Source organism: Typopeltis vanoorti, chromosome 6 (genome assembly GCF_054136105.1).
Source record: "Typopeltis vanoorti isolate ZY-2024b chromosome 6, IOZ_Tvanoo_1.0, whole genome shotgun sequence".
In the NCBI taxonomy this organism is placed as follows: Eukaryota; Metazoa; Arthropoda; class Arachnida; order Uropygi; family Thelyphonidae; genus Typopeltis; species Typopeltis vanoorti.
Window position 1 is genome coordinate 83,496,259 of NC_143554.1, and position 25,241 is coordinate 83,521,499.

General features: G+C 36.5%; 1 protein-coding gene across 2 annotated transcripts in view; it reads right to left on the reverse strand.

Annotated features, from left to right (window-relative positions):
* Nucleotides 1-25,241, reverse strand: part of LOC150105642 (protein Spindly-A-like) — a 203,450-nt gene that overhangs the window by 161,486 nt on the left and 16,723 nt on the right. For both annotated transcript variants that reach the window (XM_090394965.1, XM_090394964.1), the window contains exon 2: nucleotides 14,432-14,624. In XM_090394965.1, the coding sequence (XP_090251091.1) occupies nucleotides 14,432-14,596 (165 nt within the window). In that variant the 5' untranslated portion in view covers nucleotides 14,597-14,624. The remainder of the gene's footprint in view (nucleotides 1-14,431; nucleotides 14,625-25,241) is intronic.

Below are 25,241 nucleotides of genomic sequence, written 5' to 3' on the forward strand. Positions count from 1 at the left end.
TTGTCTCACACCTTTCTGAACTGGGAATTCTTCTGCAGTCTCTCTATTTATTCTCAAAGATGTAGTCTGTTCACAGTAAAAATAAGTTATTAGCCTAATGTCTTTTCCATCCATGCCTATTTTTGAAAGGATTTCAATTAATTGCTCATGTTGAACACTGCAAATGCCTTTTTGTAATCTATGAAGCAGAGGTATACATCTTTTTGTTTTTCTAGATACCTTTCTATGATGGATCTGACGTTGAAAATATCTTCTCTTGTACCTACATTTTCCTTGAAGCCACTTTGTGTATCATTTATTTCTGTTTTTTTTTTTTGTCATTTCTTTCAAGAATAACATATAGCAAGACTTTTGATACTTGACTGATGAGGCTAATTGTCCTGAACTCTTCACATCTTGTAGCTTTTGTTTTCTTGGGAACTGGAACGAAAATTGAGTGATTAATAGCTTTGGGTAGAAATCTAGTCTCATATCTTATTGCATAAATTTGTTAAATTTCAGTCCTACTTCATCGAGAGCACTCACCCATTCTGCCAAGATATTATCTACTCCTGCAACTTTATGTGGTTTTAGTTTTCTGATAGAGTTTTCAACTTCACAAAGTAAAATGGGTGGTCCTTCTAAATCAGTCTGTTCGGGAATATTATTTCTTTGTTGCTCGTAAAATTTCCTTGTGTATTCAATCCATCTTTCCATGATTTATTTTTTATTCGTTAGAATATGGTCTCTTAAGTCTCTAATGACACTTGCGTGATTTGCTGTATTTCTCTTGCTTGTCATTTCTCTGATCTTTTCATATGTTTCTCTGCTTCTGTGTTTCTTGTCAAGGTTTTTTTTATGTCTGTGCATTTATTATTAATCCATTCCTCTTTGGCTTTCCTGCATTCTTTTTTTTTATTTCTTTATTCATGCTTTTATATTCAGGTTTGTTCTTTAACTTTTTTCTTTGTTCCATCAACTTTAATATTTTTTCATTTATCTAAAGTCCTTTCCTTTTTAATTGTGGGAGTGTATTTTTGGCTGCTTCATTGATGCTATTCTTGAATGTTTGCCATTTCATGTTAATTTCATCAATTGGTGTTCTATTTTCTGTGCGAGTTGTGGTGTCAGACTTGTTAAGGGATTCTGTGAATTCTTTTATAAAGCAGTCTTTAACTTCTTGGTTGTTAAGTGAGTCTGAATTATAAGTTTCTCTTATGAATGGCTGGCTTGGTATCTTAAGTTTTATTTTGATTTTTGCAATCACTGGATTGTGGTCCAATTCTATGTCTGCTCCAGGATATGTTTTTGTTTGTGTTATTGCATTTCAGAATCTTTTACTTATTATTATATAGTCAATTTGGTTTCTATAGATGTCCCAGGGTTTTTCCATGTATATAGTCTTTTGGGAGGAAAATAGTGTGTTGGAAATTATTAGGTTCCAGAGAATTGAATTAATCTTTCACCTCTTTCATTTCTGGTTCCAATTCCCATGCAAAATGAGATTTTTATCTGAGCCCACTTTTGCATTTAGGTCACCCATCATTATAACAATATCATCTGACTTAGCACTAGAGATTGCAGCTTGGATGTCTTCATAAAATTGTTCCAACTCTTCATCCGGGCAGTCTTGGGTTGGTGCATATGCTTGGATAATATACAAGTTGAATGGCTGTGCAGTTATTTTGATTGTTATGATTCTGTCATTCTGTATTTTTTTCTTATTATTATTCCTATATCTGTCCACCTCATTTCACTGATACCTGCAATATCAGCCTTCATCACTTCTAATTCCTAGATTAAGTTGTCTCTAATTTGCCCGCCTCATAGTGTTCTGACGTTCCATATTACTATTTTCAAGAGAGTGCTCCTGGTTTTCAAAGCAAGAGACATCTGAGAATATCCTCCCTGGTGGGTTTGGGATATCATTTTCATACACTACCTTAGTAGTTCTTGTCTTACAATTCCCAGTTTCAAGTTCTTCTTCCTATAGATGTAAGAGCTGATGGTTATAGGGGGTCTCAACCACATCTCTAACTTCATATTGTGACATGGTGTGTTTCATGGTTGAAAACAGATAAATACATGGTGAGGCTCCAACCTCTTCCACGACAGCTGGCCACAAGCTTCTTAGATGTCAGGAGTGTGCCTTCGATGTGCTGCACATTTTGCTGTCATGCCCTTGATCAATCAATGTTGATCCTTCTGCCATCTTAGCCATTCCAAACTTCATGCACATAAAGTTTGATATTCCCTATTTACAGGATTCTATTTTGCTGATACCCTCACCTTTATATTAAGCTATTCTATTTCTATTTCTTCATTTTATTTTATTTTATCTAAATATTGCTTAATTCTTTGTTCATATAGCCATTGTATATTTGTGTCATTTAATAATCTAGTTTCATAAAGGAATGTTTTAAATTTTCTTTCTGCTCTTGTTATTTGTAGCCATTTAGGTGGGAATCTTAATTTTAATGAGGAAGTAGTCACTACTTATTTCATATCCTCTGTGAACTCTAACATATAAAGAGAACTTTGTCTTTTCATTTAAGATAAAATAATGTAATACTGATTTCCATCTTCTTGCTGCCTAAGTATATTTATTTGTCTTTATGTTTATAGAAAGAATTCATTATTTTAAGATTATTATAAACTACTAAGTTGATCAATTTTTTACCATTGCTGTTTAGAGTATGTTCTCCATATGTTCCTATATTATTATTAATTTTTGTGTTTCCAATTCTTGCATTTAGGTCTCTTGCTAATGTTACATAATCATTTTTACTTATTTTATTATTTTTTTTTGTAACTGATTATAAAATTCAATATTATCCTGTTCTCTTCCTTCTTCTGGCGCATATAAACCAATTATTGTTAAATAACCTCTATCTATTTTTATTCTAGCTTCTATTATTCTTTCATTCCATAATTTATAATGTTTTAACTGTTTTGAAAGGGAATTATGAATCCAAATCATAACACCTGCTTGTGCTCTTTGGTCTCTGTCGGCTCCACTATATATTACATTAACATTTTCAGTTCATGGTTCCTTTTAATTTTTTTTTTTTTTTTGTTTAGGTGATTACTGCTATTCAAAAATTTCTTTCATTTAATATTTGGTCTAATTCTATTTCTTTATATGCTATTCCTCTTACATTCCAGTTTGCTATATGTATTATATTTTGTCGTTTCCATTTTCGTTTTACCTTTTCCATTCCAGGATCATTTTCCATAGATTCATTCCGATTACCTTTCTTTGTTGGCTTAGAAAGGTAATCGGTAATTAAAAAGTAGAATAATGTTCTCCATATCATGTGACTAGCCTGGCAATGGATAGTCCAGTGGTAGGGCTACTACCTTAAGGCTTCTGAACTAGCCTTCTATATTTAAACCATTAAGGGGAATACGATATATTGAAGGGGAAAGAGTAGATTATAGTAGAATAATAGTAGAGATTTATAGAGTGGGATATAGATATAGGCCAGAAATGGAAAGACCCCATGGTCCTCAAGTACTCTAATAGCATAAGGATCATAAAATAATGAGAGTTGGCTGTTAAGACCTTATAGGAAAGATTAAAGTGAGTGGGTCTTCCTCAAAGTGAAAGAAGAGAATAGATCCAGCCTTCTTATAGCCCCTTATGTGTATGTGTGTGTATATATATATATATATATATATATATATGAACAATTGTTTTCTTAATTAGAAATCCTACTCTGTCTTGTCCCTTAGTTTTCCCATAATAGTATAAGTAGAATCTATTTTTTAGTTTTTATTAAATGTTCATCCTGCCTGCAAACTTCACTTAAGCTTATGATGTCCCATTTAATGTTTTAGTTCTTGCTGTAAGATGGCAAGGTCTTTTTCTTCTTTCAGTGTTCGACAATTAAATGTTCCTATATAAATGAAAACTTACAGAAGCCTTTGAGAATTCTCTATGCCACTCACAAAACTAATGAAAATGTCCAGAAACTGATTGATTCAATAGACAGGAAAAAAAGAGAAAATATTCTGACAGTTATCAGAAGAAGAACAGATGAAATGACTAAAACATGTAGAGAAGGCTAATGACATTCCAAAGCAAGCACTAGAAGGAATTGTTCTTGGGTCAAGGGTTAGGGGCTTACCTTGATTAAAATGGACTGATAACATCAAAAAATGGGGCAAATTCCTCCCTTTCTCAACTGACATCAAGAACAAGAGTCCGAGATGATTGGAGGCTAACAAACAACATCATTTACCAGCCATGAGTGACCCAACGGTCCATTTAGGACTATGAGAGAAAAGAAGAATATAAAGAGGAAAAGAGAATTGCATTGATTACTATTATATTTATGAATTCTTTGGCTATTCCAGTATTGCTTATTATTTGGGAAAGTTTCTCCACTGTATTGTGCTCTGACCTCCATAAGTGATTTCAATCAGAGTAGTGATATAGTTGGGGAAATTTAATCACATCCAGTGTTTGCCCATTTTGGCCATGGACTTTATGACCTTTCTTTTTTCTTCTTGGCATTGTAGTGGAGGGTTTGTGGCCTAATTAGTTCCATCAGGATTTTAGACCATGTTGTAGGTTGCCAGCCCACCACAGAAATCCATCCCAGGCTCAATTAATGTTTAGTAACACCATATTGCTGAGGAGAGGAGGGAATAATAAATGTACTCACCGTTATAAGACTGTTTAAGCAGACTGTCATTTTCTTTTTCAATAGTAAAATGAATCCTAAGATGATGGCTTTAAATTGTGCAAAAGCATTCTCTTGATATATCCATCCATAGTATGGATATATCAAGAGAACATGTCATCAACACAGAATAGTCACATGGTAGGTTTCAGTGATGGTGATGCAATTTTTTCAGTGTTCCACAAAGAGAGAGCAAGGGAGAAGAAAGGTGAAAGCCTACAGGAGGGCATTCAATCTGTAGGTAGGTTTTGACCTGCCAAAACAGTGTACTATAAAAAGAATAAGGCAGAAATATCAACTTCTGCCAAAGCATGGTAAAAATAAAGTAGTTATATCAAGGAGAAAAAAGCTTAATCAGTGCTGTAGTTTCTTTTAGGAGAAGACAGAGAAAAAGGGGTACTATCACACTGACCTTTGAGTAAGAAAAAGGTCAATGTCTGACAGGCAAAATCTGAAGTTCAAAAATTTTTCATCAGTGATCTATTTGTTGGACATATCACTGATGAAAAATTTTAGCCAGTTTATATGTAGAGGAACCAATATGGTTGACTGGGTATGAAATGGGTGTTTTCTGTATTTTGGGGATTCCATAAATTAAAGTGAGGAGGTAAAACTAAGATTATAAAGCTGAAGTTTGCGAATCTTTTTACAAGGCTAGGATATAACATTATCTAGCAATTTGAAGTGCTTTTTTATGCTTGGGTAGCATAAGAGTCAATTAAATCAAACAGATCAGTCTTTGACAAAGAGAGATAGTTAAAAATGAAATTAATCTGAATGATAAAAGGATAGTCTGTTATATAAAATTAACAAAACTCATCTACTCAGTAAAAGATCTTCTCTATCACTTAGATCATCCTGGCACCTGCAGACTCCCAGCTCCTGTAAACTCTCATATTTCGGCCAGACTGGAGGAAATGCCAATATCCTCCAGTCTGGAGGATATTACATATCAAACATTAAAAAATGTGTGATATGTAATATGTACATTACAGCTACTCAGGGACATTACATTCAATAAAAGAAGACTTATTATACAAATGTGGATTTAAATCTAAAGGACTGCTTTTGGGACCTGCCACAGCTCTAACATTCCTCCATCTTAAATAAATACAGCTGCCTTGCGACAAAAATCTCAGGATGTATCATTTCTTAGGTGGTGACAAGTAAAGGACAACTAATCCCTTAGAATTCTGGGGTCATGCCATTCAGTGCATAATCCCCCAGAGTTCTTGGTTGTTTATTTTCTTTTTATCTTATCTGGGGTGCTTAAGGGTCAAAGCTGTATAACTGAGAGGAGACCTCCACATAGCCTTTAAGGAATGCTGAGAACCGACCAGGGCTTCTGACCTAATGTCCAATCCTCACCTTCTCGTGGTGCACCCTGTTGGATATCTACTTGGATACTGAACGAACGAGGATGGGCTGGCAATTTGGGATTTAGCCGACCAAACTGTATTCTTATTGGTTAAACCGAAATAAAAAATGATGGTACAACATGACAAAATTTCATGCCAGCTGGGGCGTCGCCCGGTTAAACAAGGCCCCCGTTGTTTTCGCCAGGGAACCAGGGTGAACAGCGAAAAGTCAGCTACTGGAACAAATCTGAAAACAAACCCCAACTCAACATCACCAGAGTTAAAGATCGGTACTATCAACATATGAAGCTTGAATGGCAAAGAAATAAAGCTAGCTGAGGAATTAGATAAGTACCAGATCGACATAATAGAGGCAACTGAAACAAAAAAGACCAAAACTGGCGAGATATTTCTGAGCAATAAATACAAAATGTTATATTCAGGCAAGCAATGACAATCCTAGAAAAGAAGGAGTGGCCATAGTATTCAACACAAAATATGAGGCTAATCTTCTTGAATGGCAGTCAGTCTCAAGTAAAGTAATGTGGGCAAATATGAGAATGGGGAACTGGACAAAGACTTATTTGTGCCTATGGTCCCACAGAAGGTTCTACTAAGGTAGAAGTGGAGGAATTTTTCTTGCTTTAGAAAAGTTGCTGACACAATGAAAAAGGAAAAGTTGGTCCTTGTTGGGGATCTAAATAGCAGAGTAGGAAATAATTGTGAGACATACAAAAATATTGTGAGAAAATTTGGAGAAAAGAGCAAACTTTAATAATAATGACAAATATCTGTTGGATTTCTGCTCAGGACATGGACTGGTTATTACTAACACCATATTCCAACATAAAAATGTGCACAAATTCACATGGAGAGAAGAGGCAAGGAATAAGAAAAGTCTCATCGATTATGTTATTGTTGATAGTGATGTTTTCTCCCTGGTGTAGGACACCAGTGTACAGAGGATTTGAAATTGGATGCGATCACTATTTAGTCTTGGGCAGGATAAAATTGAATTTCATATTGAAAAGAATAACATGTAAGAAAGTTTTATAAAAGTTGAGCAGCTCTCAGATGTGAACTGTAGACTAAAATACACACAGATTATTGAAGAAAAAAATGAAAGAGTTTGAGAACAGGAATCAAACCTTGGAGATTCAGTGGCAAACTCTGAAGAAAACATTGATTGATTGATTCTGCCAGAGATGCATGTGGTGAGGTTGTCTGTAAGGATAAAAAAATCAGAACTCCCTGGTGGACACAGGAATTAAAGAGGCAGTGAAGGAAAAGATTTGTGCCTTGTTATAAGACTTGTTATAGCACAGTGGTAAAAAAATACTCAGCAGGCATACAGTCAGGAATACTTGAAGTAGAAAAAGCCAAAGGATTGAAATGTGGAAAGGCAGAGGAGTAGATGATATTTAACCAGACCTGCCCAAAAGTTCCTGTCAAATAACTCAGCTTGTGCTCTTAGAGAATATAGAGACAAATGCAAGAATACTAAACACTGTGTAAAATTAGCTAAACAAAAGTCATGGGAAGACTTTGGTAAGAATATAGAAAATAAATATCAAGAAGGTGGTAACTGGAGGTTGTTGAAGAAACTTAGAAATAGAGGAAAGAGTACTGTAAAAGGAGTTAGAGATGATAAAGGTTATATGAAAACAGGAGAAGATATCCTTGAAGTATGGAGTAATTACTTTGAAAAATTGCTAAATGAAACAAGCAGTTATAGCACAGTGGTAAAAAAACACTCAACAGGCATACAGTCAGGAATACTTGAAGTAGAAAAAGCCAAATGATTGAAATGTGGAAAGGCAGTAGGAGTAGATGATATTTAACAAGAACTGCCCAAGTATGGTGGTATAAGAGTCTTACAGTGGCTGCACTGCATAGTTCAGAAAGGTTGGACAGAGGGACGAATTCCCGATGATTCGAGTAGAGCTCTCATAGTACCCATATATAAAAAGGAAAATAAAACTAAATGTGAGAATTACAGAGGTATTTCCCTACTGAGTGTTCCTGGCAAGATCTATGCAAGTATACTTGAGAAACGGTTGAGAAGAATTGTAGAAGAAAAGCTTGGTGAAAAACATGGATTCAGGCCAAATAGAGGCTGTCAGGATCAGATCTTCACTTTACGACAAATAGTCGAGAAAGCATAGGAATATAACAAAGATCTGTATTTAAGTTTTGTCGATTTGGAAAAGGCATATGACAAGGTGCCAAGAGAGAAGCTATTCAATACGCTGCAGTTATATGGTGTCAATGGGGCATTATATCAAGCACTACTTAGTCTTTATTTGAGTTGTAAGTCACGAGTTAGAATTGAAAGAAGTACAGGAAGATGGTTTAATGTTAAATCTGGTGTGAGACAAGGATGTACATTATCCCCTCTGTTATGCATTATCTATATGGATCACATTATGAAGGAAAGTGGTATTAAACATGATATCAAAATTGGAGATGTTAATGTCAGCTCTTTGCTTTATGCGGATGATATTATACTTCTAAATAAATCCGCTACAAGTCTGCAAGATTCTCTGACTAAATTGAATAGCTGTTGTAATAGATATGGTATGAAGGTCAGCAATAAAAAGACAAAGACAATGAAAATAGGCAGAATCATTGAAAATGTCAACTGTGTTGTGAATGGAAAACCTGTGGAACAAGTAAATTTCAGCTATTTAGGCACGATTTTTACTGAAGATGGTAAATTAAATATAGAAATAGACAACAGAATCAGCAAAGCTGGTATGGTGGGAAGTCAATTGAATAAATTCATATGGAATAAGAGAGATATTAGTCAGAACACTAAATTAGCTGTATACAAGAGAGTGTTCAAACCAGATTATGGATCTGAGAGCTGGGTCAGAAGTAAAACACTTGACCAAAGACGAGAGACCACAGATACGAGAGTCCTGAGAAAGATTATAGGTGTGAACAGATGGCATCAATGGCAATATCATATTAAAAACGAGGATATTAGGAAAGAAATCGACATTGTCAGCAACCAGGAATGCATTAGCAGAGCTAATCTCAGGTGTTATGGTCACTTAAACAGAATGGCAAGGAAAGATTAGCAAAACAAGTGTTCTCTGCCAGGTTGGCAGCAAAACGACCCAGAGGAAGACCAAGATATAGATGGATTGATACGGTACAAAATGCCTTAGACGATAGAAATATAGGATCTGATAATGTTGGAGTCTTGCCAAGTAACAGACTGATTTGGAGGAAAATTGTAGATAGGAAATTAATAATGATGTCATTTTTTTCATGTAGTACTATCATATCTTGTACACCCCTTGAGGGTACATGGAAGGAATTTGATGATGATGATGATGACACATCTTATCTTTATGGCTGTGAAAATGCCATTATGATCAATGCAAAATACTGGCTTAATTAAATAAAATGGCAATAATTATCTCTATGTGTTAAGGCTTAAGTGCTAGGAAAAACTCGTGATAAAAAATTTAATGGAGTGAAACAGCACGAGGGAATGATTAAAAGTAGTATTTAATGCTAATATATCTTGTCTCAGTTACAGAGATATCAAGGATTAAAAAATGAGACTTGTCACACACAGAGGCAGCACAAAACTAAGTAACGCACATGGAAGAAAGACTAATTCCTAACTAGGTGAGGTGCCCTCCATGGACACCTATTGGCAGCCTAGGATGTAAATTGGGATCTCGAAGTATTAGTGCTTCCCATACTTTTGGAAGTTTTACGCAACCATATTTATTTAAATTAGGCTTAATTTTAAGAACAGCAGCAGATTCTAAAAATGGTCTCTCTCTTCCAAATTTACTGTGAGTTGTATCCAAAACATGGTCAGCAAGACCAGACTTACTATAGTCATGGACAGATGTATTTTTTATATTCTTCCAATCAGTAACTAATCTACCTCTCTGTCCACAGTAGGTCAACTTGCAGGAACAAGGAACTCTCCATACACCTGGAACTGAAAGGGAAAGAAGTTTGTCTTTAGTGGAGCAGATAAAGGTAGCTAGTTTTAAGTGGGGTTTGAAAGTGGTGCAAAGACTATTTCTTTAAGATTCTGGATATTTTTTCTGATGTGCCTCAGATATAGGGGATGGTGATAGAATTATTGAAATATTTCTGAAGAGTAGGTTGTGGACTGGGTGAATAATTGATTACTATTTTTTTTTTTTTTTTTGATAATGTGGGAACTGTAACCATTAGGCAGAAAAGGTTATAAGCTCTATGGGGGGTTAGTGTTTTTATTACACCATATTGTTGAAGGGGGGGGGGGGATGATGGGAAAGTTTGTGAATGTATCTGCCTGTGTGAGTGAGTTTTCTATATACTGAAAAGGACAGGTGACCAAGGTGCCTAAGAAAGGCCAGATTATTATTAGTTTCCGTTTCCATAGTAAATTGGATTCTACGGTGAAGACTACTGAGATGACATAGAAAAAGTGTCTAATGAGTCTGGGCCATGAGACCAAATAGAAAAGACAATCTACATGTCTCAACCAGATAGAAAGTTTGAGAAGGACTGAGCCAAGAGCTTGTTTTTCAAAATCTTCCATAAAAAAAATTGGCAAGGGTTGCATAAAAATGATGAAGATGAGAATGAGTTTGATGAACGCAATTTTGGATTCAATCTTTCTTCCCACCAGAGAAGGTATGCAAATACAACGGATAGTTAAAGTGAGTGAATGGCGATTAAAAAATAAAGTTCTAGAATAGCAGGGTGTAATGAAGATGATTACTTTTTTCCTTTATATTTCCTCCACAATGTTTTTTTTTTTGCGATAAAAATAAAAAGTGGATGAGTAGAGATAAAAAGCAACTCTTGCTTTTTATCTCTACTCATCCACTTTTTATTATTATTATTGCACAGGCACCTCCATGGAAACCTAAGACTGATCATGGGATACCCTAACAACACAATATCTATCATCACTCTCCCTGAAACCATTAATAGACAAAGCACTCACTACTCAAGCAACCCATTCCATTCATTCACCACTCTTCAAAAAATCTAGTCTTCATACCCTTGCTAACTACACTCTTATCCAATCTCCAGGGAATAACCTCTTGTTCTGCACTCGCAGCCAAGTGCTGAAACAGTTCCCCTGCATCAATTCTATAATAGCCTTTAAGTAACTTAAATGTTTCTATCATATCATACTCCCTGTTCCACCTATCAGCCAAATTTTGCAATCCACAAACCCTCATATGAAGCATTCCATAGACCACTCACCATCTTGATCATTGGCCTCTGGATCCTCTCCACTCTCATTTAACCCCACTTGGGTTATCCTCCTGACTAGAAAGTTATCCCTGACTACTTCTCCAAGCACTACTGACACTTTTCCTGTTTTATAGTTAACACAAATTCTTTTTTTGACAGAGAATTTCACATATTTAGCCACCTCCCAGAACAAGTATATGGTCACTCCCTGACTGGAAGCAGAGTGTCTACTTCGGTTATGGATGCATCTTCTAATACTATTATATCCAGCACTCTCAAACCCCTGGTTGGTTCCCCCCCTTTAGCAAATGCATCCCCTTTTCTCCCTCCAATCTATATTTCCACAGTTGAAGATCTAATAATAATTTCTTAGCTGCAGTAATCTGCCGATGCATGGCACCTACATCTTCCTGTAAACCCCTGGTCTATAAGAACAACCAACAATATATTTTGTTCTATTGGCCTTATCTCACAATGACAACCTCAAATGAATTATCAAACCTATCTTTATCAAACCTAAAAATTCTCTAATTTTGCTAGAAGTTTTGTCATCAGCAATACCCAACCTCCTGTCCTATTCCCTCTATCCTCCATGAAAATACGATATCCTTTACATTCTATCTCAGTAACTATATTTTCTGTCAACCAGGTCTCACTGATATACCTATAATTTGTGACCAAGTCAAGCTGTCCAAAGCCCAAAACTCTCCTTTATTTCTGATAATTCTGATATTTTTGTACATGCATTTCAACATGGTCTTGAACCCAAGGTTAACCTGGTGTAATGTCATTACCAACCCATTTGAATATGAAACGTGTTAAACAGAATTCAACATTGCATAATCATTTCTGCACACACACACATTCATCTCAGGGTATGCTGAACCCACACTTGACTGTTTCACCCCCTTTATACTTCCAGTTTTCTTGATTTTGTACTTGTGACCTTTCACTGAACAACAGGCTTCAAACTTTTAACTCCACAACGATTCAAAAGAATGCTGTCCATGCAAATCCCTTCGTCCATAAAATTCACTCCAGACATCTATAAATTGCATGCCATTCCTCTTGCACAATCTTCTCATTGACCAATAGCAATCATTACCCTTATTCTCAATTGAATCCTGTCATATCAAAGTAACAGACACTATCTTTACTTTCTCATTCTTCTTTTTCACTTCTATCAGCATTTCGTATCTTCTCTCATTGCATATTTCTCATCTTATTTATCTGTTACCCTGTATTTTATTTGCATACAGGGTAATAATTATTATTACTACACTACATGAGACCCTCCATGAAGTTCAGACTTATTGCAGGAGGCCCCATTATTCAAACAATACTTATCCTACCTCACTTTAAACTCATTAAATGACAAAGCAACCAGTGACTGCCTCTAACAATCCATTAACCATGCCCTAATCAGTACCTCACACCTCTCACACCTTATTAACCATTCTCTTACACAACTTCCAGCTGTATCCCTTTGTTCTCTCCTATCACATATTGGAAAATTTTTTCATCTAGCCTACAAAGCCCTTTTAATAATATAATCCTGTCTTTTCTGCCCATCAATCAAATTTCATAATCTGCAAACCTTCAATCTATTCTCACAGAAAGCATTTGAAAGTGCAGTTGCCATCTTGGTTACTTGATTCTGGATGATCTCCACCACTTCCTCATTCCCAAGAAACTCAAATAACCAAATCTAAGTACAGAAGTCCATATGTAACTGTATCAATCTCCATTCTCTATCACTAACTTGTGTGTGTTGAACATAAACACCACTCCCAAATCCTTTGGGAGTGGTGGAAAAAGGCCTGAAGTTTTTTGTCCACTTTTGAAACATGATCTCTAAACTTCAATTCCCTGTCCACTGTTCCCAAATCCCTAGCCTCATGACAATTTCTAGCAGTTCAGTTCTGCTGAACTAATACTTGTAATCTTTCATTCCAAAGATCATAACTTTACACTTTGCCACATTAAACTAACAATTTATTTAAATAATCTTGCAGAATCTCTACATCATTGTTGTCTTCAGTTTTGCATTATGAGCAAACAACTAAACATTTCCCTTCAAATCATTTCCTATAATAATATATAAATTAAATAACAGCAGCTCTTGTAATAATGAGTTTATTATAATGGTGTTCTGTTATAATGAGAATTAACTGCAGCTGAATTAAAGACTTCAGTAGTGTCAAGTTGTTTAGCATTGCTTTTGAGTAATACCAAAAGACTTCACATTACTCAATGAAAAAATAATAATCTATCCATTATATAACAAACTATTCCTATCATTCATAGAAGTTTGCTATAGTAAGTCTAGTGTACGTTTTTTAAAAAATCAACTTTCAAATCATGGTTCTTGAAATATTATTTTTTTGCATTTCTTTTTTTTTTTCATATTTCAAACTCATCTAAACGACACAATTTTTTTAATAATAATAATAATAAAGTTATCTATAGATGCCCTTGCATTTAGTTGAACAAAAAAAAAAATTTTTTTTTCTCAATTAGATTTTTAGAATCTAATTTAGAAATGATAATGATATATAGCAAGTGATGTGTTTTTTCCCCATTTTGAAATCAACTAGGAAGAAAGGGGGGGGGGGGAGAGAAACTTATTTCTATAGAAAATGGATGACGTAAACCAAAAAACAGACATTTTCAGGTAACTGGAGAGATTAAAAATTCTGGATTGAAATACACAGCTCTCGGTCTTCCAGTTGTTAAATGGAGAAGTAAGGTTATGAGAGTAAGACAAACCAATACATAAGGAAGAGAACGAATCAAAATTTTTTGGCCACATAAGCTATGGTCAAACAGAGTAGCTAAAATATGATAGAGCCAACAATTTAAGATGCAAGTCAAAAATGCAAGCACTATTCCAGGTTCAAAATATTCTGTTGTCTTTCCATGGTTAAATGTAGATTCTGAAAATATTTGATAGTGATGATAATTCAACAGCTCATGACAATCAGCCAAAAACTGCATAAACAAGAAGTAGGAGGAATCAACTACTCTTTGAAAAATCAAAATGTTATATTCAGGCAAATGAACTTGCAGGATCCCATAGTGAAATGCAGATGTCATACAAAATTTGGTGGTAGATTCAAAAGTTGAGAGATAAGCCAAAAACCATGAGATGTATAACTTTATTTGAACTTTAAATCATACCTCAAATTTTACAGCATACTCTTTTGTAAGTGACTCCAGTTTCTTATGAAGTTCGTCATTATTTTCCAGAAGCTGCTTGCCAATTTTTGCAGCAAGTTGAAGATCTCTATCCTTTTCTGCCACTTCTTCTTTTAAGCAATCAATTTCTTTCATGAGTTCATCCATAATAATTTCAAAATAATGTAACAAAGACCTATAAAAGAATCAAACATTCAATTAGAGAAGATAAAACTATTAAGTACATGATATATGACAACACTTTAACATTACTCCAATGTATGCTTTCAAAATTAATTTTTCACATACTAAGATTACACAACAAATGTAACGTGAAGTTTCACATCTTATCAAACTTTGTTAAAAAATAAATAAACAGATATCAGATCATTGTGTGTATGTGTGTGTGTCACCTTTTAGAATCAGTCAACATTATCACAAAACTGTGCAAGAATATCATACCCACAGAAAGTATCTCAATACTATCTCCTCATTAAGAATTAATTTTCACATCCACATTAACATCTGTGGCATTAACACTAAACATAAATGATACCCATCATCATTTAGTCATCCAGACCAGCTCTAACCCTTGACAGAAATTAAAGTAGCATCAACATCCACTACTGTCCACCTCCAATGTTTAAATTACACACTTGACAATTCCCTTCACCACACAAAGGTGGTACCTGTGTTTTTGTGAGATCAAACACTGCATGTCAGAGAGTGGCTAATTCAGAATCTCCTGTTTTCGACCTCCTCTGGCTCAAGGTGTCCTTGTCTCATTTATCCAATGCAGCAGATGAATATAATAATATTCATCTGCTGCATTTACCATTCTCCAAACTCAACTATTTGCAATCCAGCCATCCAAATAGCGAAGTCATCTTAATAGGTAACCTGTTAGACCATTGCTTCTTGCAAGGATTTCCTCTCATCCAGCTTAGTTGGTGGTGTTGGAATTATGGATGTTCAGGTTACCTGAACATCCATAAATGAGGTCCAAACACCCATAATTGAGGTAAAAAAAAAAAAAAGAGGTCTATAGTATTGGGAGAGTGATAAGGGTTATCAGGAATTCTTGTAGGCAAATTGTTCATCTACCTACAAGAATTCCTGATAACCCTTATCACTCTCCCAATACTATGGACCTCATTTTTTTTTTTAACCAGTTGTCCCTCCAGACACACCTTAGAGGTCACTCCCCCAGACCACAATCTTGTACAAGTCTCCTCTCCCACAGAATGCCCTTCCTTGAGCCACCCTTGATCTCACATTCTCTGGCAATACAAAATTTTCCAAATGGGATGACCTACAAACTTTGGTTCTGACTATTGTTTCGGCTCATCTGACCCTAATACTTGCTCTGAACAATTCACAGAATTATCCTTACCAGCAAGAAAGCCTTCATCTTCATTCTACCCAAAATTCTTGTCTGCTTTTACTAAAAAGTGTAGAGCAGTCAAAGAAAACAATTCAGCTTACTGCAGGTGGCTTACATCAAAAAACCCCAGCTTCATACTGTGCCTATATCAAAGAATACAACAAATGCAAAACAGTCATTGGATCTAAATCCAATTTCATAAAAGGCCAACAGCAGAAAACTTGCCTCCTGTCCAGATGGAAGCCATGCCTTCTGGTTCCTTGCTAAGGCCACTGGACACAACTTCTGCTCACCTGCACTTCCACTTGTCATCCTGACGGCATCAGTGTTACTTCATAAAAGATAAAGCTGAACTCCTAGCACTGTTCTTTTTCTCGAACTCCTGCATTGATGACAAGGGAAATTTCCTCCTACCAGACTGGAACCTTAGCACCACATCCCCTCCCCCCCTGCAGTTTTTTGGCAAAAAGACATTAAAATTACTAAATAGCTGACACTAAAAAGTCCTCTGGTCTTAATGGCATGTCTCCAATTGTTCTCAAACGTTGTACCTGCCCCAGAGCTAACATGCATCCTATACCAACTGTACTACTATTCCACATAACTGGTACATATTCTAGTATGCAGAGGCAATCACATACAGTAGACTCTCAACTATCCTGCTTGCGACTATCCGTCCTCCATACTATCCAGAGCCCGGATTTTATCACAGAGAATTATAATAATACAGTAATTCTCCATGATAAAATGAGGAATAAGTACTGTAATTTACTTTGCCAAGGCGTTGCAAGCGGGCATCTGCTACAATCCTCCTACGTGCCGTGTGCATAACACAAGTTGAAACATGCAAAGTACGGATTTCCCCGCTTCGTCAGTTGTGTATCGGATGTCCACAAGTGCAGAATATTTGCCACTGTTCCTGGTCACGTTAGCAAATTGTTGTTTGGAGTGCTTCGTTGTTTTTTTTATTAAAGATTACGAAATGGGTGATAAACGAAAAAAGGTTGTAGTGACTATGAAGGAGAAACTACGGGCTATAAAGCGACTAGACTCTGGAATAACGGCAAAAACTATTGCTTCGGAGGTAGGAGTTGGGAAAAGTACAGTTGGAGACTGGAAGAAAAATCGAGCAGAAATTGAAAAGTGGTGTGCTGCCCAAGCTAGTGGAAGTGGAATGAAAGTGGAGGGACACTGTGTTGTGGAAGAGGGCTAAAAGGGTGAAGCAGTCATCTATCAAGGACTTTTTCAAAAACTAAAAAAAAAAAAAAAGTTTTGACTCTTTCATCTTAGGCCTACCTTTGTGTGAAAAGGTAGGCCTAGAACTCCAGCCTATCCGGCCTGCCCTTCTGCCACATTAGGCCGGATAGTCGAGAGTCTACTGTATTCAGTCCATTTCAAAAAAGGAAGATAGAAGTCTAACATCAAACTACTGACCAACTGTCATCAGCTCAACCCTCTCCAAAATAATGGAGAAAGTTATCAACAGCCAACTTCTCCACTACCTAGAGGCCCACCAATTAATCAGCACTACAAGTATGGATTCCACCATTCAAGGTCAACAGTCGACCCCTTAGCTTACATAACCCACCACTGGACGTGTGCAATGGAAAAGTTTAGAGAAACTTGTGCTGTCACTCTTGACATTTCCAGAGCTTTTGATCATGTCTGGCATCTTCTGCAACTGGGTTGCTAGCTTCCTTTCTGGTTGATCACTGCATGTCATGGTTGCTGGCTCCCTTTCTTCCAGCTTCACCACCAATGCAGGAGTATCTCAGGACTCTGGAAAGAGATCTCAGCTCGCATTCCCTTACCCTCAGTAATACACAAATTACTAAACAAGATCAGATTATCTCTAGTTTCTCCTGGCACAAACACATCAATAGCATCTTCAGCATTCAAAAAAATCAGGCATTCTCTTTCATTCAAGATGCTATTTTACATCAAACCAACTCCAACTATATACAAATCCCAAATCTGTCCATGCTTAGACTACTGCTCATGTTTGGGGAAGAGTACCTAAAACTTCTCTAACAATTCTTGACACTGTCCAGAGGAGAGCAATTCGGCTTATCGACCATCCCTCTCGTACAGATTCAATTTAACCACTCTCTCTCACACACACACACAAACACGTTTCGGTTCTGTATCTATTCTACATGTATTTCAATGGTCATTGCTCTACTGATTTGGCAACCATTGTTCCTCCACTTTCTGTTATACTTGTTAATACAAGAGCAGCAGCTCCCCAGCATCCCTTTACTGTGCAACTGCAAACACACCATACCTGCTTCTCTTTTTCCTCTTTTATTTCATCTACCTCCATCCTATGAAACAGCCTTCAGCAAGATATTTCCAAACTACAACCTGCAACTCTTCAAAAATAATATCAAACTTCTGAGTTCTCACCTACACCCTAGACATGGCACTGATGTGCTTATAGGTCCAATCTCTCATGTGGAATCACTATAAAAAATTCAAAAATCTCTGCCTATAACAAAACTAACATGGTGGTGGTGAACTCATTATGGCAAAAGTAGACTGCATTAAACATATTACAAATTCAGATGGCTAATGATTTCCCCCATTTGTCTTGCTTTTTTACTTGCTTTCTATCAATTTCCCTCCAAATTAATCTGTTATTTGTCAAGTCTTCCATATTGGTCAAACTAAGAGGGCAGACACTAAAAGCACTACTAACCACATTAATCTGTGTAGATCATCATCTTCTGAGCTTTCCTGACAACAAACACCTGTTCTGTTAATCTTTCCACTCCCATTCAAGTGACCATATCCTTAGATCTGTTCATGTATTCTGAAATGCTAGCAATGTCAAGTTCATTTCCAATATCTTCATTTTTAATATGATTCTGACATTGATGCCACCTTTTCAATCCCCTAATTTTATTCAAAAATTTCATATCAATGATCACTAGTCTAACATTAATATTTCTAGCTCAACTTTGAGTTATATAATTAAGCAGGTTTGATCCCTATCTACTAATTGTGTGTTTTGGCTAATTTCCTTCTTATTCTAAAGAATGTTTCACTTGTTCTACATATACAAGCCATTGAATTAGAAATTTATTTTACATATAGGCAACAAACTGCCAATACCAATCCTCTTCAATTCTCTATTCATAGTTTAGTGAGACATGGCTCGAGAACGGCCTTCATTAAATACTTCAGTCAACTGCTGAAAACAGAAAGTTTCTGAATCGTGACTCTGGCTGGAGTCACAATTCAGAAACCAGTCAGCCTGCTGTTTTCAAAATCATGGCTCCAGCCAGACAAGCACTCCAATTAACACTTTATCAAACTCCAAAAGTCCTTCCCCCCACCGCCACCACCACCATTGTAATCAACACTATTAACAATTACTGACCACCACCACCACTAGAATTCTTAAATTGTTGCTTAGAATATGTGGTGACCGATATGACCAAGTATTTTGCATACATACCGCATACATGACATTTACATACAGCTGCATAAAGGTTTCTAATTCAGTGGCCAATGTGTGTATAGTTCAAGTGAGAATCCAAATTATGTTTTCTTTGTTCATCAAACCATGCTGAGACCCACTCTTGCCATTGCTGCATTCCCACACTCTTGGGCAGGCCAGCCTTGCTGGATGAGTGGTTAGCATATCCACTCTCCAGCCAAGAGGCTGTTGGTTCGAATCCTGCCAAGGGCATGGATGTTTGTGACTGTCTTACTAACCAATTACCATGTGACCTGGGTTCTGGTACAGTATGACCTTTAATGTCATTGTGCCATAAAAATCAAACTTGTTGGGCAGCACATTCCACTCTCCATGCAAAGAAACTGCTCTCTACTCCCCCAGCTCAAACTCTTTCATACAACTTCCAGGGAGTCATCTTGTACTACCATCTCATCATTCTATGAAAAATCACTTGTACATTTATCTAGTCACAACCACATAACTTATGTCTCAACCACAGTCCCACTCTTCCTAGTCATTAGGATCTGCAAGTAGCATTCCCTCGATTAGTCTATACATTCAATATTCCAGAGATGCCATATCAACTTAGTCTTCCCCTAGGCTCTGCAAGATATCCTCATCTTGAAAATCAAATGGCCTAATCTGTAGACCATAAAAATGGAACCATAACTATTTTTATATGTCAAGGTTCTCTTCATCGTTGTCATAATCTGCTGTGATCTTCATAATCATCCCATCCTTGCCAATCAATTTTAAAACCTCACACTTTGCACCATGTAACTAGCAGTTCCACTCACAAAATTTATTCAGATCCTCCTGTAAAGCCATAACATCTGCTCTATAGTCACAGTTCTTCCAGCTTTGCATCATCTGCACCCAACTACATATCTTCAGTTAAACCTGTCTCGATATCATCAGCATACAAGTTAAACAATAACAGTCCCTTCACTGATTCTGTGGCAGCATACCATTAATGATTAATGATTATGCATATCCTGGTAATACATGGCAGCCATCCTATCCAATTCGTTAACCTAGTATCTAACCATTTGTTCCAATTTAGTTATCAACCTGTGTGGCAATCCATTGAATGCCTCTGAAAAATCTAAACATACCACATGCGATCATTACGAGAACTAGTCAAAAAATAATGCAGAGCAAGGCTCAGATTTATTATAAAAATTAGATGAACTTTGATATGTTTTTTCTGTCCAATTAGCTGATGGCATTGCCAGGATAGGCAATAGATAACATACATAAAATCTGAGCACTTAACTTTATATTAAAAAAAACGAAAGCTACTGATAGCATAATTAATTACATCATATGCAGTCTATGTATTGTTGAGTCAAGTCTGTAGGTAGTTGCTGACATAGGTCCTGGTATGTTTTCTGCTTCCAGTATTGATATGTACTACTGATAACATTTCTATTGAATGTTTTCTATTGCCATGTTACTTTTGTCTAACAATGCTTCAGATATCTAGAGTATCTTTAGTTTTTGTGTCACTTTCAATAGCCTCCAGAATATTTTACTACATTCCTAATATATTTTCTATGTTCTTACCAAAATCTTCCAATAACATCTGTTTAGCTAGTTTTTCACTGTATTTTCACACAACCTGACTTCCTCCAGGAACTTTCAATATTCTTTGTTCTTTTCCTTGATTGCTTCCTTAGCTTCCTGAGTTAAGGAGACAACTTTCTTTTGCAACATGATATTCAATTTTATTCTGCTCAAAACTAATAGGGATCGCTTCCAATTTCACATCCTCTGGATACTCTTATGTCTTGCAGTTTGAAGATATTGCTATGATCTATAACATAGCTGCCGATAAGATACGAGAAATAAGTTGTACGATTCATTCACCGTTACATTTTTAACAACTTTTATAACAAAACTGTACAAATACTTTTTTAGAGGAATCTTACCCACAAAATGTGATAAATTTTTTTTAAATATATTTAAAACATCTGTTTCACTGCTCTAGAGACTAAATGTGTATTTTTTTTCCCAAACCTTGCTAGTCAGTGGTCTTGTACCGATGATGAAAATGGTCAATCACCTCAAAACTTTCACAGAAATCACTGAATGTAGATGTTATTGCTAAAGCCAATCAGGATGGCAAAAACACTGGAGAGAAATAATTAACATTCATGTATAGAAAATATTTTGAAATTAACTTATTCTTTATTGATAACTTGAAACTCAGTTATTTGAAATTCCCATATGTAAATACAGCAACAGACACAACCAGACATAATTGTTATGAAAAGCTTATTTCATAACAATTATGGAATTACATTTCCCTCACTGCCTTTAATGCTTTGCTGTAAACTAAAATTATAGTAATCAACAATGATTATTTCTTGCTCAGATTTAACAGCTACTAAGTCGTACAACCTGTTATTTTGGGATCAAACTTGCCAGCATCCTTAGCTCAGTGTAGGCTAAATGCTACAATGGACTGTTATTGTATGGATAACAAAACTGGGAGCATAATGTTCTTATTAGTCCAACCAGTGCAATGTTCATTGTTCTCATTACTTTTTTTTGAAAAACCAACTGATGCAAATAATAATGCTCTCATCTAGCTAGTAATGTACAGTCAATTTTAAATCAGATATTAGTATATTGTTCCCACATTATGGACAGTGTTTCTAAAACATAAGGATCAATTAAAATATTTACTTATTCAAAGGATTAGCAACTATTTTTAGGAGCAAGCAATTGGATGACTTATTGACTTCTCTTCCTGTCTTTCAGTGCTTCTGGCTTTGTCTGCAAGTAACACTTATTATTATTACCCCAAGAACTCATGGAGTCAAAAACTCATCTGGGAGGTTCTTTTATCACACACACACATCTCATCATACCATATCTTATACACACTCAAACTCCTTGCAGACACCACGCTCTCAGGCAAGGCATTCCAATTATTCACAACTCTGCACGAAAACACCTGCCTCTTACTCCCCTACTCACAACCTCTTTATACAGTTTCTAGGGATGACCTCTGGTTCTCCCACTATCTTCTGTAGAACTTCTCCACCATTGATCCTATAACAACCCCTTACCAAGGTGTAGGTCTATCTATCTCCCATCTTCCTCCTGCCCACCAGACTCTGCAAATTAGATCTTCTCAATCTTTCCTCATACTCGACATTCCAGAGGTCAGAAACTACCTTAGTCAGTCACCTATGGACCCATTCCAACATCTCTTCATCCTTCTGAAAACCTGGTGACCAAATCAGGGCACAATAGTCCATGCGTGGCATAATCAAAGCCTTATACAACGGAACAAGAATCTCTCTACTTCCGCACATCAGTGTCCTCCGCATCATTCCCAGAAGCCTTTGTGTTGTCTTCACAATTTTGGCGATGTGTTCCCTAAATTTTAGCTCCTTATCCACTATCACCCCCAGATTTCTTATTTCCTCTACCTCCAACAATATATTCTCACCAAGCATAAATCCTGCATCCCATCTTTGTTTTCCAAATTTTAAAACCTTACATTTTGAAGCATTGAACTCACATCCATATTTCCATGCCCAATCACTCAATTTATTCAAGTCTTCTTGTAAGGCCACAACATCTTCACTAATCTTTATGGTTTGTCCCAATTTTGCATCATCTGCAAACAACTGAATGTCTCCATCCAAATCTTTGCCAATATCATTAATATACAAGTTAAACAGTAAATGGCCCTAAAACAGACCCCTGAAGTATTCACTAGTGACTTTCCTTTACCTGGATATCGCACCCCCGCCCCATACACAACTTGTTGATACCTATCAGATAGCCAGTCTCCAATCCAATGCACTAATCTAATATCCAACCCCATCTGCTCTGTTTGACTGTCAACTTTGTTAAAAAGCCTTTGCGAAATCCAAGTATGTTACTGTGTATCCTTCTCCTCTGTCCAAGGAAGCAGTCACTTTATTGTAATAAGTAAGCAGATTACTAAAACATGACCTCCCTTTAGCAAATCCATGCTGTCCATCAAAGATAACACCATTGTTGTCAACCTAACTCTAGATCCTAGTTCCCAAAAGCTTCTCCAATAACTTAACCACACCTGACACACAGATAGGCCTATAGTTTGATGCTCGAGTTCGATCACCTCCTTTATGAAGTGGCACAATCTTGCCCTCCTTAGGAACTTGACCAAGTGCAAGACTCATATTAAAAAAATATGTCAAGGCAGGTGTCAACTCCCTGGCACATTCATACGCGATGATATATTATTAAGTCCCACAGCCTTATTTACATCTAGTTTACTCAACTCCCCAAACACCTCTTGCTCACTTACAGTCAGTCTCCCCTCCCCATCATCAACTGCTCTCAATCTCTCCATGAAGTCACATTCACAAGATTGAAAGATCTTTATGAACTGCTCATTAAGTATCTCCACCACACATTCTGCAACAGCTGTCTTTATACCATTTTCTCCAATCAATGTCATTCTTCCATAATCATTCTTTCTTTTTTGGCTACATATCGAAAAAACTCCCTAGGATTCTCTTTGGCTTCATTAGCTAACTGCTGTTCATACCTCTCTTTGGCTACTCTCACCAACCAAGTCACCCTCCTTGCCTGGTCTTTGTAGACCTCATGAAATTGGTTATTTCCACTTCTCTTATGCTGCTTCCATGATGCTCTTTTTCTCTGTATCACATGCTTAATCTCTTTATTCATCCATCTCACACCTACCTTATTTAACCTTCTCAACCTTGGAATACATTTAGACATTGCATCTACTAGATAGTTTTTGAAAATCCCCTAAGCTGCATTGATCTCTTTTCCAGCTAACTCCTCATTTCACGATACACATGCAAGCTGTCTCCTGAGCTCTTCATAATCACCCCCCCCCCCTTGTAGTTCCACATATACCCTTTTCTCACAGAGGTCCTCGCACTGCTGGCAACCATCCAGGTAATCACCTCATGGTCACTCTCACCAATTGGTGGATGATTTGACACCTCATTTATAATTACATCCTCTGATAAGAGGACCAAATTCAAGACCCTTAATCCTCATGTGCCCTCTGTTACATACTGTCTGAGGTAGTTATCCCTCAAAAACTCAAGAAACTAATTTTCTTTACTTACAGTTGCTATCTCATCATTCCAATCTATATTGCCATAATTAAAATCACCCATAATGATCACCCTTTTCTTATTTGCTTGGATAATTTGACTATACATTTCATTATCACCACCATCCACATTACCTGGTCTATAACAACATCCCACCAAGTATTTGATTCCATTCACCTCTATCTCACACCATACTGCCTCAAAACCACTGACACTATTTCTGTCTTGCATCTCTACTTTGTATGGACATAATTCTTTCTCTATCATCAATAGCACTCCCACTCCCTTTTTACCCCTTCTATCCTCACGAAACACATCATACCCTTCCATCTCTATTCCTGTCAGGATGTTATCCTCTTCCAACCATGTCTCACTTATTCCGACAATCTTTGGGTGAACAGACAATTAGTGCAACCATTCCATCTGCCTTGTTTCTTATACTTCTAGCATTTGTATACAAACACAATAGCTCATTTCTGGATCTACAGCTAGTTCCACTGATACCACTCATTCGATGTGATCTCTCCATGCTCGACTGGATGACTGAATAACAAATTCTGTCTAGAATTCCATAACTCTCCTCAACCCTGCCCCCCCCCTCCCATTTTTTTAATATATGAAATGTACTGCAACCTTGCAATGCCTCTAATTACATTAATGCATTTGTGAGTAAGTGGTTAAAAAGGGGGAAGATGACCGATTCATGTTTTTTGAACAGTTAGTAGTTGGATTACAGTCTTGGGAGAACTATGTGAGAGAGGTTGTTATAGAGGACAAAGGAAGATGGAATGAAAGAATGAGGTGAAAAGATGATGTTGAGTTAAGATTTAGATGACAGCATATGGATATTGGGTTGTAGCTACTCTT